At 39.9% G+C, this 22,263-nt stretch overlaps 1 protein-coding gene across 1 annotated transcript in view; it reads left to right on the top strand.

The window, feature by feature from the left end:
• LG09H9orf43 (linkage group 09 C9orf43 homolog) overlaps positions 1-18,773 on the top strand; it is a 48,160-nt gene extending 29,387 nt beyond the window's left edge. The window contains exons 9-12 of the mRNA XM_073599832.1: positions 14,266-14,380; positions 17,618-17,733; positions 18,328-18,442; positions 18,537-18,773. Coding sequence (XP_073455933.1) covers positions 14,266-14,380; positions 17,618-17,733; positions 18,328-18,442; positions 18,537-18,721 — 531 coding nt within the window. The 3' untranslated portion in view covers positions 18,722-18,773. The remainder of the gene's footprint in view (positions 1-14,265; positions 14,381-17,617; positions 17,734-18,327; positions 18,443-18,536) is intronic.
• The last annotated feature ends 3,490 nt before the right edge of the window (positions 18,774-22,263 follow it).

The raw sequence follows: 22,263 nt of genomic DNA, 5'->3' as shown, positions 1-22,263 counted from the left end.
TAGAAGCTAGATATAAAAGATATCTGAACAAAATAAGGAAAGCAGAATGTAGGCAGGAAAATATTAATGAGAGTTAAAAGAAAGTGAGAGAATGATATGCATGTGTTGTGTACAAATGGGAAAAAGTAAACGATTTTAGAGAGATATTGGTGTATGTGTGTGCGAATGCTGGGACCTTTAGTTCTATTGCTTGTGTGCGTCATGTACGCAGATGTGACCCCCTCCTTTGTGCTCTCCTGTCCCTGAGAGGTCAGTGATAAGCTGGAAGGACACCATGCCAATTCCAGTTTTTTAGACAAAACATGTGCCGGGTTAACGAATCTAATGGTAAACAATGTGATCACAATTATTTTGAATCTATTTTCCAAACATGGTAAAATGAAGGTTACATTTAACCGTGTATTACACAAATCGAATATCCTTTGATAGTGGAAACAGTGCATTTAAAAAAGGGAAATTAAGTAAAATTAAGTAATAATGAGTATTAATTTCTAATATGAGTTTAACAATTTTATTAATAATATAGATATATTGAAACTGGTTTAGACAACCTTTGGTTGGAAATGAAATCCAGGTTATTGGGGAAATTTGTAATGAATGGGATTAGTTTAGATTAAGATAACAATTTTGTAATTTTACATTTATACAATAAGCCCTTATTGAGAGGAAAAAAGATTAAGATGAGGTTGTTATTTTGAATAAAGCTGCCATAATATTTAACAAAGCCAAGATGGATGGGATACATAAGAAGTTCTTCTACAAAAATGAAATTTTAAGGTTTTTGATAATAACTTGCGGTCCATGATGTAAGAGTAATAATAAATAAAATTTAAATATAACAGACCCATCACCCATCAAGTCCACACACCCTGTTAGGATAGATGCCACCTGCAGCCAGTTGTTTTATAGTTTTTGATGCTTTCGGGTCCATCATACAGATTGTTGATCCTTTTGTTTTATTTATTTTTATTTTTGAAATCCAAAGCAGAAAGTGTGGATTGTGAAATGATGTGCCCCTTTTCCTTGTAAGTGCAGTGGTATAAGCAGAAGAATATTTTGGATTTATGGGCATCTCTGCATGACCGCAGGGTATTGTTATCATTTATTATAATATTGCCAGGAAGAAGTTGTCTTTTGAAACATGAAACTGGAGTTTATGGCTGCCTTAGTAAATGAGCATGGGATAGAGCCAGGGTTCACCACAGTTGTTTTTATAACATACCACTTCTTGTTTTACCTGTTACCAAAGGTGTTACCAAAATCTGAACATCCCTTCCAGAGATCACAAAAAGATATATCCAGATGCCCAAGTTAGGATCTTACGAGTATGCATTTTGTCTGTATGGACATGTTTTTTGGATGTCCAGTGGCAAATGCTACTGCAAAGGCCACAGTAAAAAGTGTTATCAGAAGTAGTTTGTAAATATAGAGTGCAGAAAGTACAGAGAGTAACAAAAGAAATCATTTTTTATAGGAGAGTCCTTACTAGAAGTTTTGAGGTTTTATTTTTACACCCCCTACTGTCTACAATGTAGCAGGCAACGTAGAGTAAGAAACTAGAAAACTTTTGCCTGAATGTTTTCTTATATTTGATGAAGCCCCTAAGGGGGATGTTGGACTCTCTCCCTATGGGATTTGGTTTGGGAGTGTGTTACTCACTTGCTTATATTTTGTCTCAGCAGCTGAAGTCCTCCATTCGGATCTCACAGAGAATGTTGCTGATCTTTTAAGGTTTTTTGACAAACTCATTTATGTGTTTTCTCCCCAATTCCAGATCCTAAAAGTTTGGAAGGATCTAAAACTAAAGCCAGGTGACTTGTGGATTGTTAAGAGACATTTATATATAAGGAAAAGTCACCTGGATCCACACCAGACACTGCAAAAATGACTAAATTAAAGAAATCTCTGTGTTTGATTTGTTTCCCTCTTGTGATCACAGTCTAGGGTACTTTTTGATTCAATTACTTTAATTGTAAGGGATATATATATTTGAAAAGTAGTTTAGCCATGTTGAAGTCATATTTTGTCTTTTTTACATTTTCCATTTTATGTAGAATTGTCTGTGTTTACATATGCTGATAAGTCAGCATGCTCACAATTAAGCTAGAAGGCCATTCTGGCCACAGGAGTGTACAGCCAGTACTCTGTAAATATGTCTTATCAGTCATTTGTTTTTCACAATGAAAAGTAATTTGGTAATGAAAAAAGTTGCTCAGCTATTATTTTCTCCACAATGGAGTTTTTTTGCCTCTTTGGCCAGGACTACCTCCACCTAAGTGTGTGGAGGTTCCAGGTTAAAGGTTATAGCAGGTGAGGTTAGTGATCAAAATATTGATCAAAAGAGGGGAGACTGTAATGGAAATTTGTAAGTTCTGTATATAATTGTATTCTATTTTGTATGTATTGCACATTGCCCTCACTGTGCACACAGCACTAATAATGTTTTCAGTAAATGTTTACATTTACATTAGAATTAGCCTGCCTATGTAACGCCCCTTGTTACCATAAACGTACAATTGTAATATTAATGTGATACCTACGTAATTATGTGTATAAAAACCTTTAATTGCGTCATAATAAAGCAGAACAGTAATTTGGAAAGATGCTGAGCGTATCTTTTGTGTCTGTTCCCTACTGCAGTAGTTATTATTAATTTGGAACCACTAATCAATATGAGGATAGGAGTTGCCTATCATCAATTTAACTGAGTCACAGGTGAACACAGACAGAGAGAATGCAACAGCCAACACCCGGATGCTGGAGTGAGGAGCAGGAGCACTAAGGGATCCTGACATTACGTCCCTCTAAGGAGGGGCCCCCGGCTCCTTAAAGACAAGCTGGACATCCAGCACAGGACCATCAGACTGGGTAGAGGTCCGTGGATACACGAGGTTAGGCTGGTTAGCAGGGGACGTGTCACAGGGGTCAAGCTGGACAGCTGAAACATGAGCGGAATACAGAGAGCCCTGAAAAAAAGGTTGAAAGCCCCACCTGGCCTAATGAGGCAGTTTATCCAAGGGGTGGATTGAGAACTTAGTGGAAGTTTCCAAACAGGGCTCAGGGCTGCGAGACAACGGATAAGTTTGGTTTTCCAGGAGGAGAGGGTTCAGACTGTGACAATTGGCTGGAGAGGTGACCTGTAGAGGATTCAATAGACTTGTCAGCGTCTTTTGTTATAACAGAGTCATATAAAGGCACGTGACTGGTACTGGCCACACAAGAGTTATACATGGGCAACTGGTCAGCAGTTTTAATACAATTCTGGATGCAGGTCTGGGACCAGGACCCAATCTCCTCTGCAGCCCAGTCTATGTGCGGGTTGTGAAGTTTAAGCCAGGGATACCCCAAGATAAAGGGATAAGCAGGAGAGGAGATTGGGTTGCAGAAGCTGATTGTCTCCCTGTGAAATTCCCCAATGGTCAGGGTAATAGGTACCGTACACCAGACCCATGGACAAGGGAGAATTATCAACGGCTAAGACTGAGAAGGGTCTGTGCACCTTAGTCACTGGAATCTGTAGACTGTGTGCTAAGTCCCTATCAATGAAATTGCAAGCAGCACCAGAATCAATGAAAGCGGAGAGGTGGTGAGAAAACTTGGCAGAACTAAGTTGTGCAGGAACAAATAAGCTATCTCTGAGGGAAACAGACACAGTGTGGTCTATAGAAGAAGACCTCACCTGCACTAGACTCTTAGCGTTTCTCGGCTTATTAGAACAGCTAGCGACAAAGTGGCCGTGGTTGCCACAATATAAGCAGAGACCTTGAGATCTCCTTCTAGCCTTTTCCCCAGAGGATAAACTGGTAGCGCAAATTTGCATGGACTTATCCTCTTGGTGAGGCTGAGAGGGCTCAGGAAATTGGAGAAAAGGTGGACAGCGTACTAGGGGGCAAAGAAACAAACCTCTCTGTACACCTTTCCCATAAACGCCTGTCTATACGGATGGCTACTTGCATGGCTTCATTCAAAGACTTTGTCAGGGTAGTGTACTAAGGAGTCTTTGATGGAGTCTGATAAGCCTATCCTGAACTGGCTTCTTAGAGCTGGGTCATTCCACCCTGAGTCTGGTGTCCAGCGGTTGAAACCAGAACAGTATTGTTCAGTGGTGCGTTTATCCTGACGTAATGACTTAAGGTTAGCTTCAGCCGAATAGGCACGTTCAGGATCATCATAGCATAAGGCCTTGAAAAAAGCTTCAACTGACCCTCTGACTGGGTCATCTGCGGGGAGACTAAATGCCCAAGACTGGGGATCCCCCTGCAACCATGTAATAATCAGACTGACCCGCTGTGCTTCAGAACCAAAGGAGTGTGGCTTGAGCTTAAAGTATAGCATACAACTATTTTTTAAAGTTAGAAAACTAATAGGGGTCAACAGAAAAATGGTCAGGCGGGTTAACTTTGGGCTCTGGCTCCTGTGTTACTTCTCGAGGTGCGTTTACATGCACAGACAGTTCCTGGACTTGGCGTGTCAGTTTGCAAATTTCCTCAGCAAATAAAAAAATGTATAAATAAAAGTTTTATCCCTATTGTGGGGTCACCAGTACGGTATTTGTAAATTGAAATCATATCCCTTCTCATATCCCCTGCCATCCAAATGCATTATTTTACATTTTTCTACATTAAACCTCATTTGCCATGTAGTTGCCCACCCTATTAATTTGTTCAGATCTTTTTGCAAGGTTTCCACATCCTGCGGAGAAGTTATTGTCCTGCTTAGCTTAGTATCGTCCACAAATACAGAGATTGAACTGTTTACCCCACCCTCCAGGTTGTTTATGAACAAATTAAATAGGATTGGTCCCAGCACAGAACCCTGAGGGACCCCACTACCCACCCCTGACCATTCCGAGTACTCCCCATTTATCACCACCCTCTGAACTCACCCTTGTAGCCTGTTTTCAATCCATGTACTCACCCTATGGTCCATGCCAACGGACCTTATTTTGTACAGTAAACGTTTATGGGGAACTGTGTCTAATGCCTTTGCAAAATCCAGATACACCACATCTACGGGCCTTCCTTTATCTAGATGGCAACTCACCTCCTCATAGAAGGTTAATAGATTAGTTTGGCAAGAACGATTCCTAATGAATCCATGCTGATTACTACTAATGATACCGTTCTCATTACTATAATCTTGTATATAGTTCCTTATCATCCCCTCCAAGAGCTTGCATACTATTGATGTTGGGCTAACTGGTCTGTAATTCCCAGGGATGTATTTTGGGCCCTTTTTAAATATTGGTGCTACATTGGCTTTTTTGCAATAAGCTGGTACCATTCCAGTCAGTAGACTGTCAATAAAAATTAGGAACAATGGTCTGGCAATTACTTGACTGAGTTCCCTAAGTACCCTCGGGTGCAAGCCATCTGATCCCAGTGATTTATTAATGTTAAGTTTCCCAAGTCTAATTTTAGTTCTGTCCTCTGTTAACCATGGAGGTGCTTCCTGTGATGTGTCATGAGGATAAACACTGCAGTTTTGGTTACTGAAGCCCCCCGATTCCCTCGTGAAGACCGGGGAGAAGAATAAATTCAATACCTTTGCCATCTCCCCATCCTTTGTAACCAGATGTCCTTCCTCATTCTTTATGTGGCCAATATGGTCTGTCCTCCGTTTTTTACTGTTTACATACTTAAAGAATTTCTTGGGATTTTTTTTGCTCTCCTCCGCTATGTGTCTTTCACGTTCTATATTAGCCGCCCTAATTGCACCTTTACATTTCTTGTTGAATTCTTTATAAAGTCTGAATGCTGACGATGATCCCTCAACCTTGTATTTTTTGAAGGCCTTCTCCTTTGCTTTTATATGCATTTTTACATTGAAGTTAAGCCATCCAGGACTTTTGTTTGCTCTTTTAAATTTATTACCCAATGGGATCCATTGGCTAATGCCCTTATTTAACCACTTCTGGACCACCCACCGTCGTTATACGTCGGCTGTTTGAAGTAGGATATCGTTGTTATGGCAGCAGCTAGCTCCCATAACCCCGATATCCTCTTCTTCAGTGAGCGGTCCGGTTTAAGATAAAAGTGGTTTCTGCGCTTTTATCGGCGGCGGGAGAGGGTCCCCCCCTTCCGCCGCGCCCCGGTGCCCTCCGCCACTTACCGGAGCCGTCAGCAGCGGTGGAGGCGATCGGGTCCTTCTTGTGGCCTGACATGGAGACGAGTGAGGGGAAGATGGCCCCCACCTGTCTCCATATCATTGCAGGGCGGAAGCGATGTCAAAACGTCACTTCCGCCCATAGCTCTTAAAGAGACTTTTTTTTTTTTTAAATGTCAAAATTATTTTAATTTTTTTTATTTTTTAGTGCATTTTAGTGTAAATATGAGATGTGAGGTCTTTTTGACCCCAGATCTCATATTTAAGAGGTCCTTTCATGCTTTTTTTCTATTACACGGGATTTTTACATTCATTGTAATAGGAATAAAAGTGACACAATTTTTTTTTTTAAAAAAACAGTGTAAAAATTAAAAAAAAAAGGTAAAATAAATAAGAAAAAAAAAATTTTTTAAACGCGCCCCTTCCCGACGAGCTCGCATGCAGAAGCGAACGCATACGTGAGTAGCGCCCGTATATGAAAATGGTGTTCAAACCACACATGTGAGGTATCGCTGCAATCAGTAGATCAAGAGCAATAATTCTAGTCCTAGACGTCCTCTGTAACTTAAAACATGCAACCTGTAGAATTTTTTAAAGTCGCCTATGAAGATTTTTAAGGCTAAAAGTTTGTCGCCATTCCACGAGCGGGCGCAATTTTGAAGCGTGACATGTTGGGTATCAATTTACTCAGCGTAACATTATCTTTCACAATATAAAAAAAAATGGGCTAACTTTACTGTTGTCTTATTTTTTTAATTAAAAAAATGTATTTTTTCCAAAAAAAGTGCGCTTGTAAGACCGCTGCGCAAATACGATGTGACAGAAAGTATTGCAACGACCGCCATTTTATTCTCTAGGATGTTAGAAAAAAATGTAAAATGTTTGGGGGTTCTAAGTAATTTTCTAGCAAAAAAAATGTTTTTAACTTGTAAAAAAACCTCAAAAAATCTCAGAAAGAGGCTTGGTCCTTTAAATGGTTGATATGCTCTTAAAGCAAACCCATCTCTCCTCCGTGTTCTTTGTTCCTAAGATATTATCCCAATTTATGCCTTCTAGCAAGGTTCGTAGTTTAGGGAAGTTTGCTCTTTTGAAATTCAGAGTCTTTGTATTCCCCTTATGTTTCCTATTTGTGTGATTTAAACTGAAGCCAATTGACCTGTGATTGATGTTTCCTAAATTGCCCCGTATTTGCACATCAGTTGTGTCATACTCTTTCCATTTTCGGATAATGGATTGAATATTGCCCAGTGAGATGTTCAAAGCTTGGGATATTTTTTTATAACCTAACCCTGCTTTAAACTTCTCCACAACTGTGTCCCTGACCTGTCTGGTGTGTTCCTTGGACTGCATGATGCTGTTTGTTCACTAAGGTTTTCTAACAAAGCTCTGAGGGCTTCACAGATCAGCTGTATTTTATACTGAGATTAAATTACACACAGGTGGACTCTGTTTACTAATTAGGTGACTTCTGAAGGCAATTGGTTCCACTAAATTTTAGTTAGGGGTATCAAGTAAAGTAAAGGGAGCTGAATACAAATGCACGCCACACTTTTCAGATATTTATTTGTAAAAAATTTTGAAAACCATTTATCATTTTCCTTTCACTTCACAATTATGTGCCACTTTGTGTTGGTCTATCACATAAAATCCCTACAAAATACATTTACGTTTTTGGTTATAACATGACAAAATGTGGAAAATTTCAAGGGGAATGAATACTTTTTCAAGGCACTGTATGAATGTGAGTTAGGGACCTTAGATTGTAAGCTTCTTGTGGGTAGGGACTGATGTGAATGTACAATGTATATGTAAAGCGTTGCGTAAATTGACGGCACTATATAAGTACCTGAAATAAATAAAATAAATAAAGTAAGTATATCTATACCCAAACCTTCTTATTTTTTTCTTTTTTTTTTTTTTTTTCAGTATTGGATAGAATGGGGAGTAGTTAGAGCCCCCATTTTTACTGTGATCTGATAAAGAGATTTCCCTTCATTAAATGTATTTATTTGTTAAAAACAAGTAGTGTAAGTACAGGAATTTAACCTGGTTTCAGCCCATTGCAGTCCCGGTTTAGCAGGGCTGGAGTGTGGAGAGGAAGAAGCAATACAAGGAACCAATCACTTCATGTGCCAACAAGAAGCTGATAGGAGGAGAAAGCCTGACAGACAAGTTCATCACTGTGCTGCTTCTTTTTTCACTGTCTAGCCAGAGGGTGGGGTGGTTTCAGAACACCCTGGGCCCAGATGAAGTGAGCTTAAAGTGGTTGTACACCCTGTACAACCACTTTTACCTACAGGTTAGCCTATATTAAGACTTACCTGTAGGTGCTGGAAATATCTCCTAAACCTCCACGGTTCAGGAGATATTTACAAAAAAGCCACCTGCCGATGACTATGGCGCATGTGCACTTTAGAAAGGGCACATTGTGCCGTTTCTAATAGGGGTCATGCCGTGACTGGCGGCTCCCGTGCACGTGCGCGGGAGTGACGTCACGCGACTCCGGCCAGTCACAGACCTGGAGTTCCGGAAGGAAGAGGGGTGAAGATGGACGCTCGCTGCTAGTGGGGACAACAGTGACATCGCGGGCTTCAGTTTCAGGTAAGTGACACATAAGGAGCTACTATATGATGCATAGTAGCCCATTATGCTTTACCTTTGCAGGGAAATAAAGAGGAAATAAAACCCACCAGGGTTTACTTCCTCTTTAATGATGGTTGCTATTAGACTAAGGACATCTAGCTACAAAAAAAGTACCGCAGGGGAAATTTCAGAATTGAAGATGAACATTGCTGCAAAAGCTGTTTTTTATCTTATTTTGTCTGCTAATGGGCTATTCATTGTTATCATTATTTAGGCAGCTTTTCAATCATATTGCACCTAAGATGTTGTAAGTAGGCACTTTAGTGTGCAAATTGTGTTAAAGCTTATGCCCCTGTTGGAATGTGAGCTGTTTGCCTACAATTAAAGTATATGTAAAGTCAAAACTTTATTTTTTATTTTTGGATAGAGCAGGGAAGAATAAAAGCCTCTGGCAGTATTTAATTAGTGCTTGCCTGTCTATGATTTTAAAGCGGATCTTCAGTCATTTTTTCAACTTTCCATCTATTAAATCTTCTGCCCTTGTTGTTTAAACTTTGGATAGTAAACCATTTTTTTCTGCCAGTAAATACCTTATACAGCCCACTTCCTGTTTCATGTCTGAGAAAAAAGCCTAGGCTTATGACATCAAGCACAGCTCTCTCTAACTCTAGCGAGAGTTTGCCAGGAAGGGGGGGGGGGGGTGAGTCATAAGAGGGCCAATGAGAGCTGCAGATCTGGAGGTGTGCCTCTTTGTGTCTGTGTAAATCCAGGATGTTAAGAGGCAGCAGCTACAGCTGCCCACAGTTAAAATGATTGCATCCAGACTTAGTGAAGGGAGATTTCTGCAGCATATTTGGCAAGTACAGAATTACGGTATATATAAAATAATATGCAAAGTGGTTGGAGGGAAGCTTCAGAATGGCAAAGATGTTTTTATTACAAATTATGTGAGCAGACTGCAGTTCCTCTTTAAATGGTTTGAGAAAGGAGCCAATAGGAGTTCTGAAACGCATCACCATAGCAACCAGCCCGCCCCAGGTGTGACATCATATCCTGCCTTGTGTCCCACAGTGGCTCTCCTCACTTCCTGGGACATTGGACTTTGTTTCCTCGCTGAAACACACTGTTTGCTGTCACAAACAGGATGTGAAACACTTGCAAAAAGATCTGAACAAATTAATGGGATGGCATACATGGCAAATGAGGTTTCAGGCAGAAAAATGTAAAATAATGCATTTGGGTGGCAAAAATATGAAGGCAATCTATACACTGGGGAGAGAACCTCTGGGGGAATCTAGGATGGAAAAGGACCTGGGGGTCCGAGTAGATGACAGGCTCAGCAGTGGCATGCAATGCCAAGCTGCTGCTAACAAAGCAAACAGAATATTGGCATGCATTAAAAAGGGGATTAATTCCAGAGATAAAACAATATTTCTCCCACTCTACAGGACTTTGGTCCGGCCGCATCTGGAGTATGCTGTCCAGTTCTGGGCACCAGTCCTCAGGAAGGATGTACTGGAAATGGAGCGAGTACAAAGAAGGGCAACAAAGCTAATAAAGGGTCTGGAGGATATTAGTTATGAGGAAAGGTTGCGAGCACTGAACTTATTCTCTCTGGAGAAGAGACGCTTGAGAGGGGATATAATTTTAATTTACAAATACCGTATTGGTGACCCCACAATAGGGATAAAACTTTTTCGCAGAAGGGAGTTTAACAAGACATGTGGACACTCATTAAAATTAGAAGAAAAGAGGTTTAAACTTAAACTACGTAGAGGGTTCTTTACTGTAGGAGCGGCAAGGATGTGGAATTCCCTTCCACAGGCGGTGGTCTCAGTGGGGAGCATCAATAGTTTCAATAAACTATTAGATAAGCACCTGAATGACCGCAACATACAGGAATATACAATGTAATACTGACATTTAATCACACACATAGGTTGGACTTGTGTCTTTTTTCGACCTCACCTACTATGTAACTATGTAACTATGTAACAAGCGGCTCCTTTGCGTTCCTTTTTTTTTAAATTGCTGTGCACCTAACAGGGAAATTCTCCCCTTCTATTTAACCCAGTGACAAGGGAGGGTGATTGCAACTCCCAACTGTTACCACCAGAAATAATATCTTCAATAGGTTTCATACCAGGTGGATCTGCAAATATTAATATCAGGAGGCTCTTTTCCAATCCAATCTTCAGTTTTCTATAATGCCTGCACAACTCTGCAAGCTGTTATGTCCTTGGACACCCACAAAGCTTTTGATTCCATAGGATGACCTTACTTAATTGGGTTTTGCATAAATTCAGCTTTGGTGACAATTTTATAAATTGGATTCAGCTATTATAGAAATAGAATCTTCCTATGGGAGTACTAACTAAAAGGGGCGTAACTAGAACCTTCAGGGTCCCGGTGCAAGAAACCATGAAGAGCCCCCCGACCCACGGCTTCCATCTGAGCCTGGGGCTCTTCCCTCTGAGCCTGGTGGCAGAATTCCAGGACCTGGTCGCAAGTGTTACCCTGGTGTCAGTAGTTTTTTTTTTAACATTTTATTATTATTATTTTAGTTGATTTTTTTTTTTTTTACAATTTTTTTTAGGATATAAAATCATACAATACAGCGCTCGCAAATATATATAATATGTGATCTCAAAAGAAAAAAGAAATTTTGTTGCAGCTGCAGAATGAAAGTGCTGTACTTTAGTGATAAATAACCAAGTGAACTGCGCTAGCAACTGTATATAAATAAAATGTACCACAACAAAAATAACAATGGTGAATATGAAAGTGTCACAAATGGTGAAAAAAGTGTTAAAGACCTGGACATGCACCCCGCGCAACACACCCAATTTGGTGTGAGAATGCACAGGAGTGCACTACCAGAACCACAAGACCTTCAATATATGTGATAAACCAATTATTGTGCCTATTACTGTACAATGAATGGCAACGGGAACGTATAAATCTGCGCTCCCTAAGTGAAAACTTTCACTACAATAAAAAACAATTGGTGTGCATATTTGGACAAATAATATATAAAAATATGAAAAATATCAATTATCATAACACTCATGTAAGAACGGAAAATGAATACACTCTCAAAAAAATATTAATGATATATATAATCAAAGACCGACTTATGGAGCGATCCTCTCAGGAAATGCAGGTGGAATAGTGAAATCATGGAATGTCACCAATAACAAACAGAAAAAACGTAACTGATGGTTAAAACCCCTTCATGGGAGAAGCAATAGGCAGACTTCCAGCTTTTTCATCCTTATGATCACACAGGGCTGATGGTATAACAATGTTGAAATTGCTTGAAAGGGACCACAAAGCTCGCATCCCACCAAAAGAGAAAGGAGAAGCATATAGCATAAAACCTTAGGGTACCAAGGGGTCACCTGCGCATAAAAGCGCTACTCACGGGACCGGTATGCAGAGCAGGCAATCAGATAATTTGGTCGGTTCGCCGCTCTCCGGCGTGCGTTCCACCAACACCAGGAAGTGATGTCACTGGTAGCAAATCAGACAGACGTGGACAGGATATTGCGTCGACGCGTTTCGCCCCTCCCCCAGGGCGTTATCAAAGACTCCTTGATTCTCCTTGAGTCTTTGATAACGCCCTGGGGGAGGGGCGAAACGCGTCGACGCAATATCCTGTCCACGTCTGTCTGATTTGCTACCAGTGACATCACTTCCTGGTGTTGGTGGAACGCACGCCGGAGAGCGGCGAACCGACCAAATTATCTGATTGCCTGCTCTGCATACCGGTCCCGTGAGTAGCGCTTTTATGCGCAGGTGACCCCTTGGTACCCTAAGGTTTTATGCTATATGCTTCTCCTTTCTCTTTTGGTGGGATGCGAGCTTTGTGGTCCCTTTCAAGCAATTTCAACATTGTTATACCATCAGCCCTGTGTGATCATAAGGATGAAAAAGCTGGAAGTCTGCCTATTGCTTCTCCCATGAAGGGGTTTTAACCATCAGTTACGTTTTTTCTGTTTGTTATTGGTGACATTCCATGATTTCACTATTCCACCTGCATTTCCTGAGAGGATCGCTCCATAAGTCGGTCTTTGATTATATATATCATTAATATTTTTTTGAGAGTGTATTCATTTTCCGTTCTTACATGAGTGTTATGATAATTGATATTTTTCATATTTTTATATATTATTTGTCCAAATATGCACACCAATTGTTTTTTATTGTAGTGAAAGTTTTCACTTAGGGAGCGCAGATTTATACGTTCCCGTTGCCATTCATTGTACAGTAATAGGCACAATAATTGGTTTATCACATATATTGAAGGTCTTGTGGTTCTGGTAGTGCACTCCTGTGCATTCTCACACCAAATTGGGTGTGTTGCGCGGGGTGCATGTCCAGGTCTTTAACACTTTTTTCACCATTTGTGACACTTTCATATTCACCATTGTTATTTTTGTTGTGGTACATTTTATTTATATACAGTTGCTAGCGCAGTTCACTTGGTTATTTAATTTTTTTTAGGAGCCCGGTTGAGGGGGGGGGGGGGGCTTTGTTGAAATATTAGACCTCTGATATTTCACCTTTGAGACAGAGAAATGAGACACAGCCCTCAATCTCTGCTGCACAGAATCACTGGACAGAGATAGCTCTTCACAGATCTTCCCATTCATCACAAACTGAAGCATATGATTACTATGCTTCAGTTATGAATAAACAGAGTCAGTAATCGGTACCGATCACTGACGCTTTACATTCAGAATAGGAAGGGGTCAGTAAATTACATATTTACCAGCGCCTTCCCCACTCTCCATCCTGACACCTCCCCCACAGCAGCCAGGCGGAAGGGGTAAGCCTGCAGAACTGCGGGGCACGGGGGGGGCAGGAGAGTACACGAGGGCTCGGGGGCAGCAGAAAGAAGAGTAAGCTGGATAGGAGGGGCGGTGGGGCAGCATATAGAGGAATCAGTCCCCTCTTTTTTTTTTTTTCCTCCTGCAGAAACTGAATGCCTGCGGGGATGGTGAGGAGGAGAAGCAGGCTTTCAGCGGCTGCAGGAGGAAAATGGAGGGTATTAGTTCCTCTATATGCCGCCTCTGCTGCCCCTCCTATGCAGGTGTACAGGGGAGCTGCACAGGCCCCCTAGAACATGGGGCCGGGTTGCAATTGCAACCCTTGTAGTCACCCCCCTGCCTTGATGGTGTCTGGGTCCCAAGCAAATGTATTTGTGTAACATTTTAGGAATGAGGTCAGCAATGGCAGTATACAAATTTATCCCAACACCAGGCAGTTTTCAGGAAAGGGTTCTCTTACATACCAAATAAATCAGATCTTCCTGAGACTCATTCTCATACCCTGAGCAATTACTAACTTTCAGGTTACACCTGTGTGCAGGTGATCCAACAGGAATGATAAAAACAAAACTATGGATGAAACTGATGATGGATTTGTTTCATCCACATGCCAATCCTTGCAATCCTCTGTGCTGACCATGCACTATAATCACAGTTAACCAAGCTCACAAAGATAAGCAATCAGATAGATGTGTTGCAGAGTCGCAAGGCCATTGTGCCGTCTCACTACATTTTGTGTTTTTAGAACCTTGATGCTCTTGACGATTTAGGAATTGATTTGAACCGCATTAGGAACCAAACTTACTTGTGGAAGAAATATATTGGCCTAACCGGACCCAGCAGCAGGATACAGCCACCAGGTAAATGCAGCTCACATAACTATTAAAGTCAAGGTCTAATGGCCATGTTCATGGAAGTTTTTTTATAAATGAAGGTAAATATTAGTATTATCTTATTGTTTTTTACGTGATCAACTAAAAGTGAAACTCCAGCCACACATTTTTAGTTTCGGATAGAATAGGAAAGGCATAGAAGATGCTGGCTGTGGAATCTCTGCCATCCTTAGAGGAGGCAGACAATTGGTAGCTAAAATAACAGTCACGCAAGTGCCCGATAAATTGGCAGACTGCATTCTGTGAACCTTTTCAGCTTATAAAACTAAGGCCTTTGCAGTCTGTAGGTGACAGGTGCACTCTCAGATATGTATATCTGTGCGATCATGATAGGGACCTTATGTTTAAAGGCATTAAAAACCTTCTTACCTGCATCTTGTATTTTTGAAATTACATACAGTGCCTTGCAAAAGTATTCACCCCCTTGGATTTTTTTTTATTTGTAAAACATAGGAAGAGAAAAACTCTTCCATTAAACAAAAACATACATCAAATAGTATTGCAAAGGACATATTATTATCTAAATGTACAGCCGATCGTATTTGCTTCTCCTGCATCGATATTGTATGTGTGAAATTACAGTCAATTTAAGAAGACAAATTTCTACATGTATATACCCGTATCTACCGTTTTGTATATTTGCTTTTTTAGTAAGCATGTCCTTTTATTGTTCTGTACCCCTACTATGCTCCTGGACAATTGGTCGGTGTAGAGGTACCTTCCCCCCTAAACAGTGGGGGGGGGGGGTTCCAGTGTTCTTCCATTAACCCCCTTGGATTTTTACCTATTTTATTACATTACAGACTTTAGTTCAATGTTTTTTTAATCTGAATTATATGTGATGGATCAGAACACAATAGTCTAAGTTGGTGAAGTAAAATTAGAAAAATATATGCATAAAACTATTTTTCAGAAATAAACTGATAATTGGCATGTGCGTATGTATTCACCCCCTTTGTTATGAAGCCCATAAAAAGCTCTGATACAACCAATTACCTTCAGAAGTCACATAATTAGTGAAATTATGTCCACCTGTGTGCAATCTAAGTGTCATATGATCTGTCATTACATTTACACACCTTTTTGAAAGGCCCCAGAGGCTGCAACACCTAAGCAAGAGGCACCACTAACCAAACACTGCCATGAAGACCAAGGAACTCTCCAAACAAGCAAGGGACAATGTTGTTGAGAAGTACAAGTCAGGGTTAGGTTATAAAAAAAATATCCAAATCTTTGATGATCCCTAGGAGCACCATCAAATCTATCATAACCAAATGGAAAGAACATGGCACAACAGCAAACGTGCCAAGAGACGGCCGCACACCAAAACTCATGGTTTGGGCAAGGAGGGCATTAATCAGAGAGGCAGCACAGAGACCAAAGGTAACCCTGGAGGAGCTGCAGAGTTCCACAGCAGAGACTGGAGTATCTGTACATAGGACGACAATAAGCCGTACGCTCCATAGAGTTGGGCTTTATGGCAGATTGGCCAGAAGAAAGCCATTACTTTCAGCAAAAAACAAAATGGCACGTTTTGAGTTTGCGAAAAGGCATGTGGGAGACTCTCAAAATGTATGGAGGAAGGTGCTCTGGTCTGATGAGACTAAAATTGAAACTGGTCAGAGTTGAGGGAAAGATGGATGGTGCTAAATACAGGGATATTCTTGAGCAAAACCTATACCACTCTGTGTGTGATTTGAGGCTAGGACGGAGGTTCACCTTCCAGCAGGACAATGACCCCAAACACACTGCTAAAGCAACACAGTGTTTTAAGCGGAAACGTGTAAATGTGTTGGAATGGCCTAGTCAAAGCCCAGACCTCAATCCAATAGAAAATCTGTGGTCAGACTTAAAGATTGCTGTTCACAAGCGCAAACCATCTAACTTGAAGGAGCTGGAGCAGTTTTGCAAGGAGGAATGGGCAAAAATCCCAGTGGTAAGATGTGGCAAGCTCATAGAGACTTATCCAAAGCGACTTGAATGAATGAATGAATGAAAGATTTGTATAGCGCTGCAAATGCGAACTGAATCACCTCAAGGAGCAAGGTGATAGCCACAAAAGGTGGCTCTACGATGTATTGACTTTAGGGGGTGAATAGTTATGCACATTGACTTTTTCTGTTATTTTGTCCTATTTGTTGTTTGCTTCACTATAGAAAAAAAAAATCTTCAAGGTTGTGGGCATGTTCTCTAAATTAAACAATGCAAATCCTCAAACAATCCATGTTAATTCCAGGTTGTGAGGCAACAAAACACGAAAAATGCCACGGGGGTGAATACTTTTGCAAGGCACTGTAGGATGTGTGTTGTTCATGTAGGGTTCAAAAAACTGAAACTATATATCCCATAGTCTCTAGGTCTTTCAGTCTAGCACTAGTGCAGGTGCAGTCATTAGATATGACATAGCAAGAAACAGGCAGAGCATTCACAGAGAGATCAGCATGCAGAAAGAGACGTGTTTTCATCACATTAGCACTTCCACATTTGTGATGAAATACAGAGTAAATGGCGATTCATGGATTGGGCGCTTGTGTGACTGGAAGAAAGAAATTGCCTGTCCCTTTAGCAAAAAGGGACAAGCTAGGTGAATGAATATATGGGCATAGGGGAATCAATCAGCCATGCCACTACAAACTGCAGCTACAACATGGGGGCCCATCATTACAAGGTAAGGCAAACAAACAAAACAGGAAATATAACTACATTATTACCTAGTTAAAATAGCGAAAGTGTATATTGCCTTTAATAATTCCTGGAGCAAGTAATGATGTGATGGGTTTTGGAGCTTTGTAAGGTGGTTCAAACAATAACACCACAAAGGTTTCAATTTATAAAGCATCATCATGGCCACACTGCTTTAAAAAAGAAACAGTGTTTAAAAACAACACATTTATAAAGCATTCATAAGTGCTAAGTAAAATAAATGTATTTCCTAAAAAATAAAATAAAATAAGGCAGAAGGATAGCCGGTCACATGACCTGTCAAAGTCATGTGACTGGTCTCTCCTCCTATCATGTGTTAAGCAGAAAACTCCATACAACACTGCAGCTCCATGCCACAGCCTACATTTTATGGGTGGTAAAATTCAGGGCATGCAATGGAACAATACTGTAAAGTGTACAGAGAGAAGATAGCAATATCCACTCCCTTTAGCTGGAATATTGATGTATATGTAGAATGATCACAGAAGGCCTCTATCTTAGCTACAGGCTCGGTGGATTGTGATACAGAAAGATCACACGATTTAGACAGCAGAGACTCTCCTTCTTCGACTGGATTTTCACAGACCTCCTGGACAGAATTAGAACCATCTGACGCAGTAAGTATTGTGTTCATTTATCTTGAATTTTCAGTTCTCTGAGACCTCTGATGTCAGCGGCTATATTTTATTGCTCAGGGGACCAAAGTGTTCATTTTGTTCATCTAAGGAATTGTTTAGTTTAGTTTTAAATTCTTTTTATTAATTTTGAAAAAAGAGAAACATCATTACAAGACAAACTTAAAAAGAAAACAATACAAGACAAATTATCACATTCCACATGTACATATACAGTACTTCTAGGTTATACATACCACAAAGCATTCCAGAGACCCCTCAAAATGTAAATAAATAATTCTGGGGCTCTCCTCATCTAAGGAATTGGAGAGTCTCACTTTGGGCAGCCAGAGGTCCCCTAACCTTGTCACCAGACCCCTTGGCGGTATCTTTTCCCTTGGTTTCGGTGTGCTGTTACAATGTGTGTACTTCTGCCATCTGCTGGCAGAAATAGTGAGCTTCAGCATGAACACCTTTCAATGTCCCTGTGACTTCATCAGGTGGCTTTGGAACAACACTTGTGCTAGATAACAGGTTACCATGGTAAAATTCTGCAGCAATCTTCCACACACTTTCCTCAAACATTTCATCTTAAAGCCTTTAGATTTGGACCCCAGAAAGATAAATGAACAAGACTTCCCAGGAGAGCAGACTGGAGAAGCAGAGTCTAATCAATTGCAAGGAGACAAGAACATCCCACAAGAACCTCCAGGTCAGTCATTATAAAAGAACAGCACAAGGTATTCATCCTTTATAAACTCTAAGCAAAACACAGGTACATATCTTTCTGTTTTTTCTGATTACAGACTTTGAAGGTGAATATATCCTCAGGAAAGAGGAATCTCCAAAAGAAAATGAACTGCCTACAAATTCAGAACCCATTAGCCAAGATACAGAAGTGACTGAAGGCCATGATTCCTCTGAGCAGAGAGTTCCATCACCACAGCCCAATCCTCCCCCTCCCTCCCCAACACAATCAGGCATAAACTGAATTATGTATGTAAGAGAGTTCATAATAAAAGTTGTAGATAAATATATAATAAGGTGGTTATAATATTTGGTCAATATATGGATAGATATTTAAAAGTAAAGGATAAGTGTAAAATTAGAACGCCGTAAATCCAGAAAATGTTCCTTTCCCGTCTTTTGACAGCTGTCATCAAAGGTCTACCAGTTTAAATTTCCATTTGTTTGTAGGGACAATTTCAGCTTTGTTTTTTTTTTTTGTTTTTTTCCGAAAATATGTTTTTGCCAAACTAAGTTAAAGAAAGCTATTCCTGCAAAACAAACCTGCTCCATAAGATAGAGCTTCTCTTGGTGGACTCTTCTGCCAGTGATTGCTGCCCCACTGCTGTGTTGAATGACTTCAAGCATCATACAAACTCCTTGCTGTGAGCTAAGGCTGTCAGTGACACACCCCTGGGCTTTTGCCACACTCAGCCTGGGCACACAGTGTAATGATTCAGAGAACAGTGCCCACATATCACATCAAGAAGGGGTGAACCAGTCAACACAAAGAAGAAGAAGATGTGAGAGATGGAGGGTACAATACAATTTGTTAAACAGGAATAGAATTTATCTCTGTCATTTTGTGAGATAACCAGTCCATTTGGTTTAAAAATTTTGATACACTGGCCAAAAAGAATTGGAGATTTCCATTGTGTAGTAATCGCCCTTTAAAAGGTAACTTTGACCTTTTATATTTACTGACAGAAGGTGGTGTGCAGTGGAATAAGATAATCCAGTGACTGGGTGGGATGTTATTTTTTTTTAGCTATTTGGATTTTTTTGTCCAATATCTTTGTATTAGCGGGTAGCTCCACCGTGTGTTACAGAATAATCCTTGTGTCTGATATCCTCAACAACAGAAAGGTGTAGGCTGATCTGATTCAGAATATGTAAGCAAGCTGAATTTTAGACATGTGCATTACGTTTCGTTCCGAATCGAAATTCGGATGAATTTTTCATTATTCTGAAATTTGGATGCATCCGAATTTCCGAATTACAAAAGTGATTCATTTAAACGAATCCGAAAAAAAACGAACAAATTCGAATCGAATTTGAAAACAAATTCGAATCGAAGTTGAAAACATAATCGAATTCAAAAACAAATTTGAATCGAATTTGAAAACAATAGAAATCGATTTTCTAAAAAATACATTAAAATAGAACATAAAATCATAAAGCAATAGAATACATATATATAATATTTTTTTATTCTGTTTAATTGTTTTTCTATGCTTTTCTTTTCTTTTCTAATATTTTCTATTCTATTCTAATCTTTTCTATTCAAATTCAAAATCATTCTATACGAAATTTGAATTTCGGAAAATGGTTATATATAATATATATATATATATATATATATATATATATATATATATATATATATATATATATATATATATATATATATATATATATAACCATTTTCAGAAATTCTAATTTCGAAAATCGAATTAGAATAGAAGTAAAGAATAGAAAAGAATAGACTAGAAAAACAGTTGAATTATATATATTCCAAAGGTTGCTGCACTTAAAAATGTGTTGCTTTATTCCATCAAATCTTTAGAAAAAGTTTACAAAGCAAGTACAGTCATTCCAAACAGAATCATTACAATCATTTGTTCAGACAAAGATTACGTTTCAGGCTGATTTGTTCGCACCCTTCCTTAGATCAGTCAGAACACATCTGAACTTTATTTTTATATATACAAGGTCGGTGGGAGGACCTGTTTGCTGACACTAGATTGAAAGCTGTGTGTGGTTCTCCTCTACACTTCAATCTATATATATATATTATATTTTTTTTCTATTCGTTTTTATTATTTTCTATTCTATTCTAATCTTTTCTATTCAAACTTGATTTCAGTCTATATGAAATTCGAATTTCGGAAGATGATATATATATCTATATATATATATAGATATATATATATCTATATTCCTCTTTTACATGTACAAACCATCATTTTTTGCTAGAAAATTACTCAGAACCCCCAAACATATTATATATATACACATACAGTGGGGACGGAATGTATTCAGACCCCCTTACATTTTTCACTCTTTGTTATATTGCAGCCATTTGCTAAAATCATTTAAGTTCATTTTTTTTCCTCATTAATCTACACACAGCACCCCATATTGACAGAAAAACACAGAATTGTTGACATTTTTGCAAATGTATTAAAAAAGAAAAACTGAAATATCACATGGTCCTAAGTATTCAGACCCTTTGCTCGGTATTTAGTAGAAGCACCCTTTTGATCTAATACAGCCATGAGTCTTTTTGGGAAAGATGCAACAAGTTTTTCACACCTGGATTTGGGGATCCTCTGCCATTCCTCATTGCAGATCCTCTCCAGTTCTGTCAGGTTGGATGGTAAACGTTGGTGGACAGCCATTTTTAGGTCTCTCCAGAGATGCTCAATTGGGTTTAAGTCAGGGCTCTGGCTAGGCCATTCAAGAACAGTCACGGAGTTGTTGTGAAGCCACTCCTTCGTTATTTTAGCTGTGTGCTTAGGGTCATTGTCTTGTTGGAAGGTAAACCTTCGGCCCAGTCTGAGGTCCTGAGCACTCTGGAGAAGGTTTTTGTCCAGGATATCCCTGTACTTGGCTGCATTCATCTTTCCCTTGATTGCAACCAGTCGTCCTGTCCCTGCAGCTGAAAAACACCCCCACAGCATGATGCCGCCACCACCATGCTTTACTGTTGGGACTGTATTGGACAAGTGATGAGCAGTGCCTGGTTTTCTCCACACATACCACTTAGAATTAAGGCCAAAAAGTTCTATCTTGGTCTCATCAGACCAAAGAATCTTATTTCTCACCATCTTGGAGTCCTTCAGGTGTTTTTTTAGCAAACTCTATGCAGGCTTTCATGTGTCTTGCACTGAGGAGAGGCTTCCGTCAGGCCACTCTGCCATAAAGCCCCGACTGGTGGAGGGCTGCAGTGATGGTTGACTTTCTACAACTTTCTCCCATCTCCCGACTGCATCTCTGGAGCGTAGCCACAGTGATCTTTGGGTTCTTCTTTACCTCTCTCACCAAGGCTCTTCTCCCCTGATAGCTCAGTTTGGCTGGATGGCCAGCTCTAGGAAGGGTTCTGGTCATCCCAAATGTCTTCCATTTAAGGATTATGGAGGCCACTGTGCTCTTAGGAACCTTAAGTGCAGCAAAAATTTTTTTGTAACCTTGGCCAGATCTGTGCCTTGCCACAATGAGCTCTCTGAGCTCTTCACGCAGTTCCTTTGACCTCATGATTCTCATTTGCTCTGACATGCACTGTGAGCTGTAAGGTCTTATATAGACAGGTGTGTGGCTCTCCTAATCTAGTCCAATTAGTATAATCAAACACATCTGGACTCAAATGAAGAAGGGTGTAAAGAAGGGAAGCGCCACCTGAGCTCAGTATTAGTATGTACTTTTAATGACACATCATATAGTAAACAACTTACAGGAATGACATAGATAAAAAGCTCATCTGTGGGTAGGCGGTCCGTGATGGATTCCTCGAGCGCCAATCTGGAT

Source organism: Aquarana catesbeiana, linkage group LG09 (assembly GCF_042186555.1).
Source record: "Aquarana catesbeiana isolate 2022-GZ linkage group LG09, ASM4218655v1, whole genome shotgun sequence".
Classification (NCBI taxonomy): domain Eukaryota; kingdom Metazoa; phylum Chordata; class Amphibia; order Anura; family Ranidae; genus Aquarana; species Aquarana catesbeiana.
Note: the sequence above shows the minus strand (reverse complement) of the source record. Positions and strands in the feature narration are given on the sequence as shown.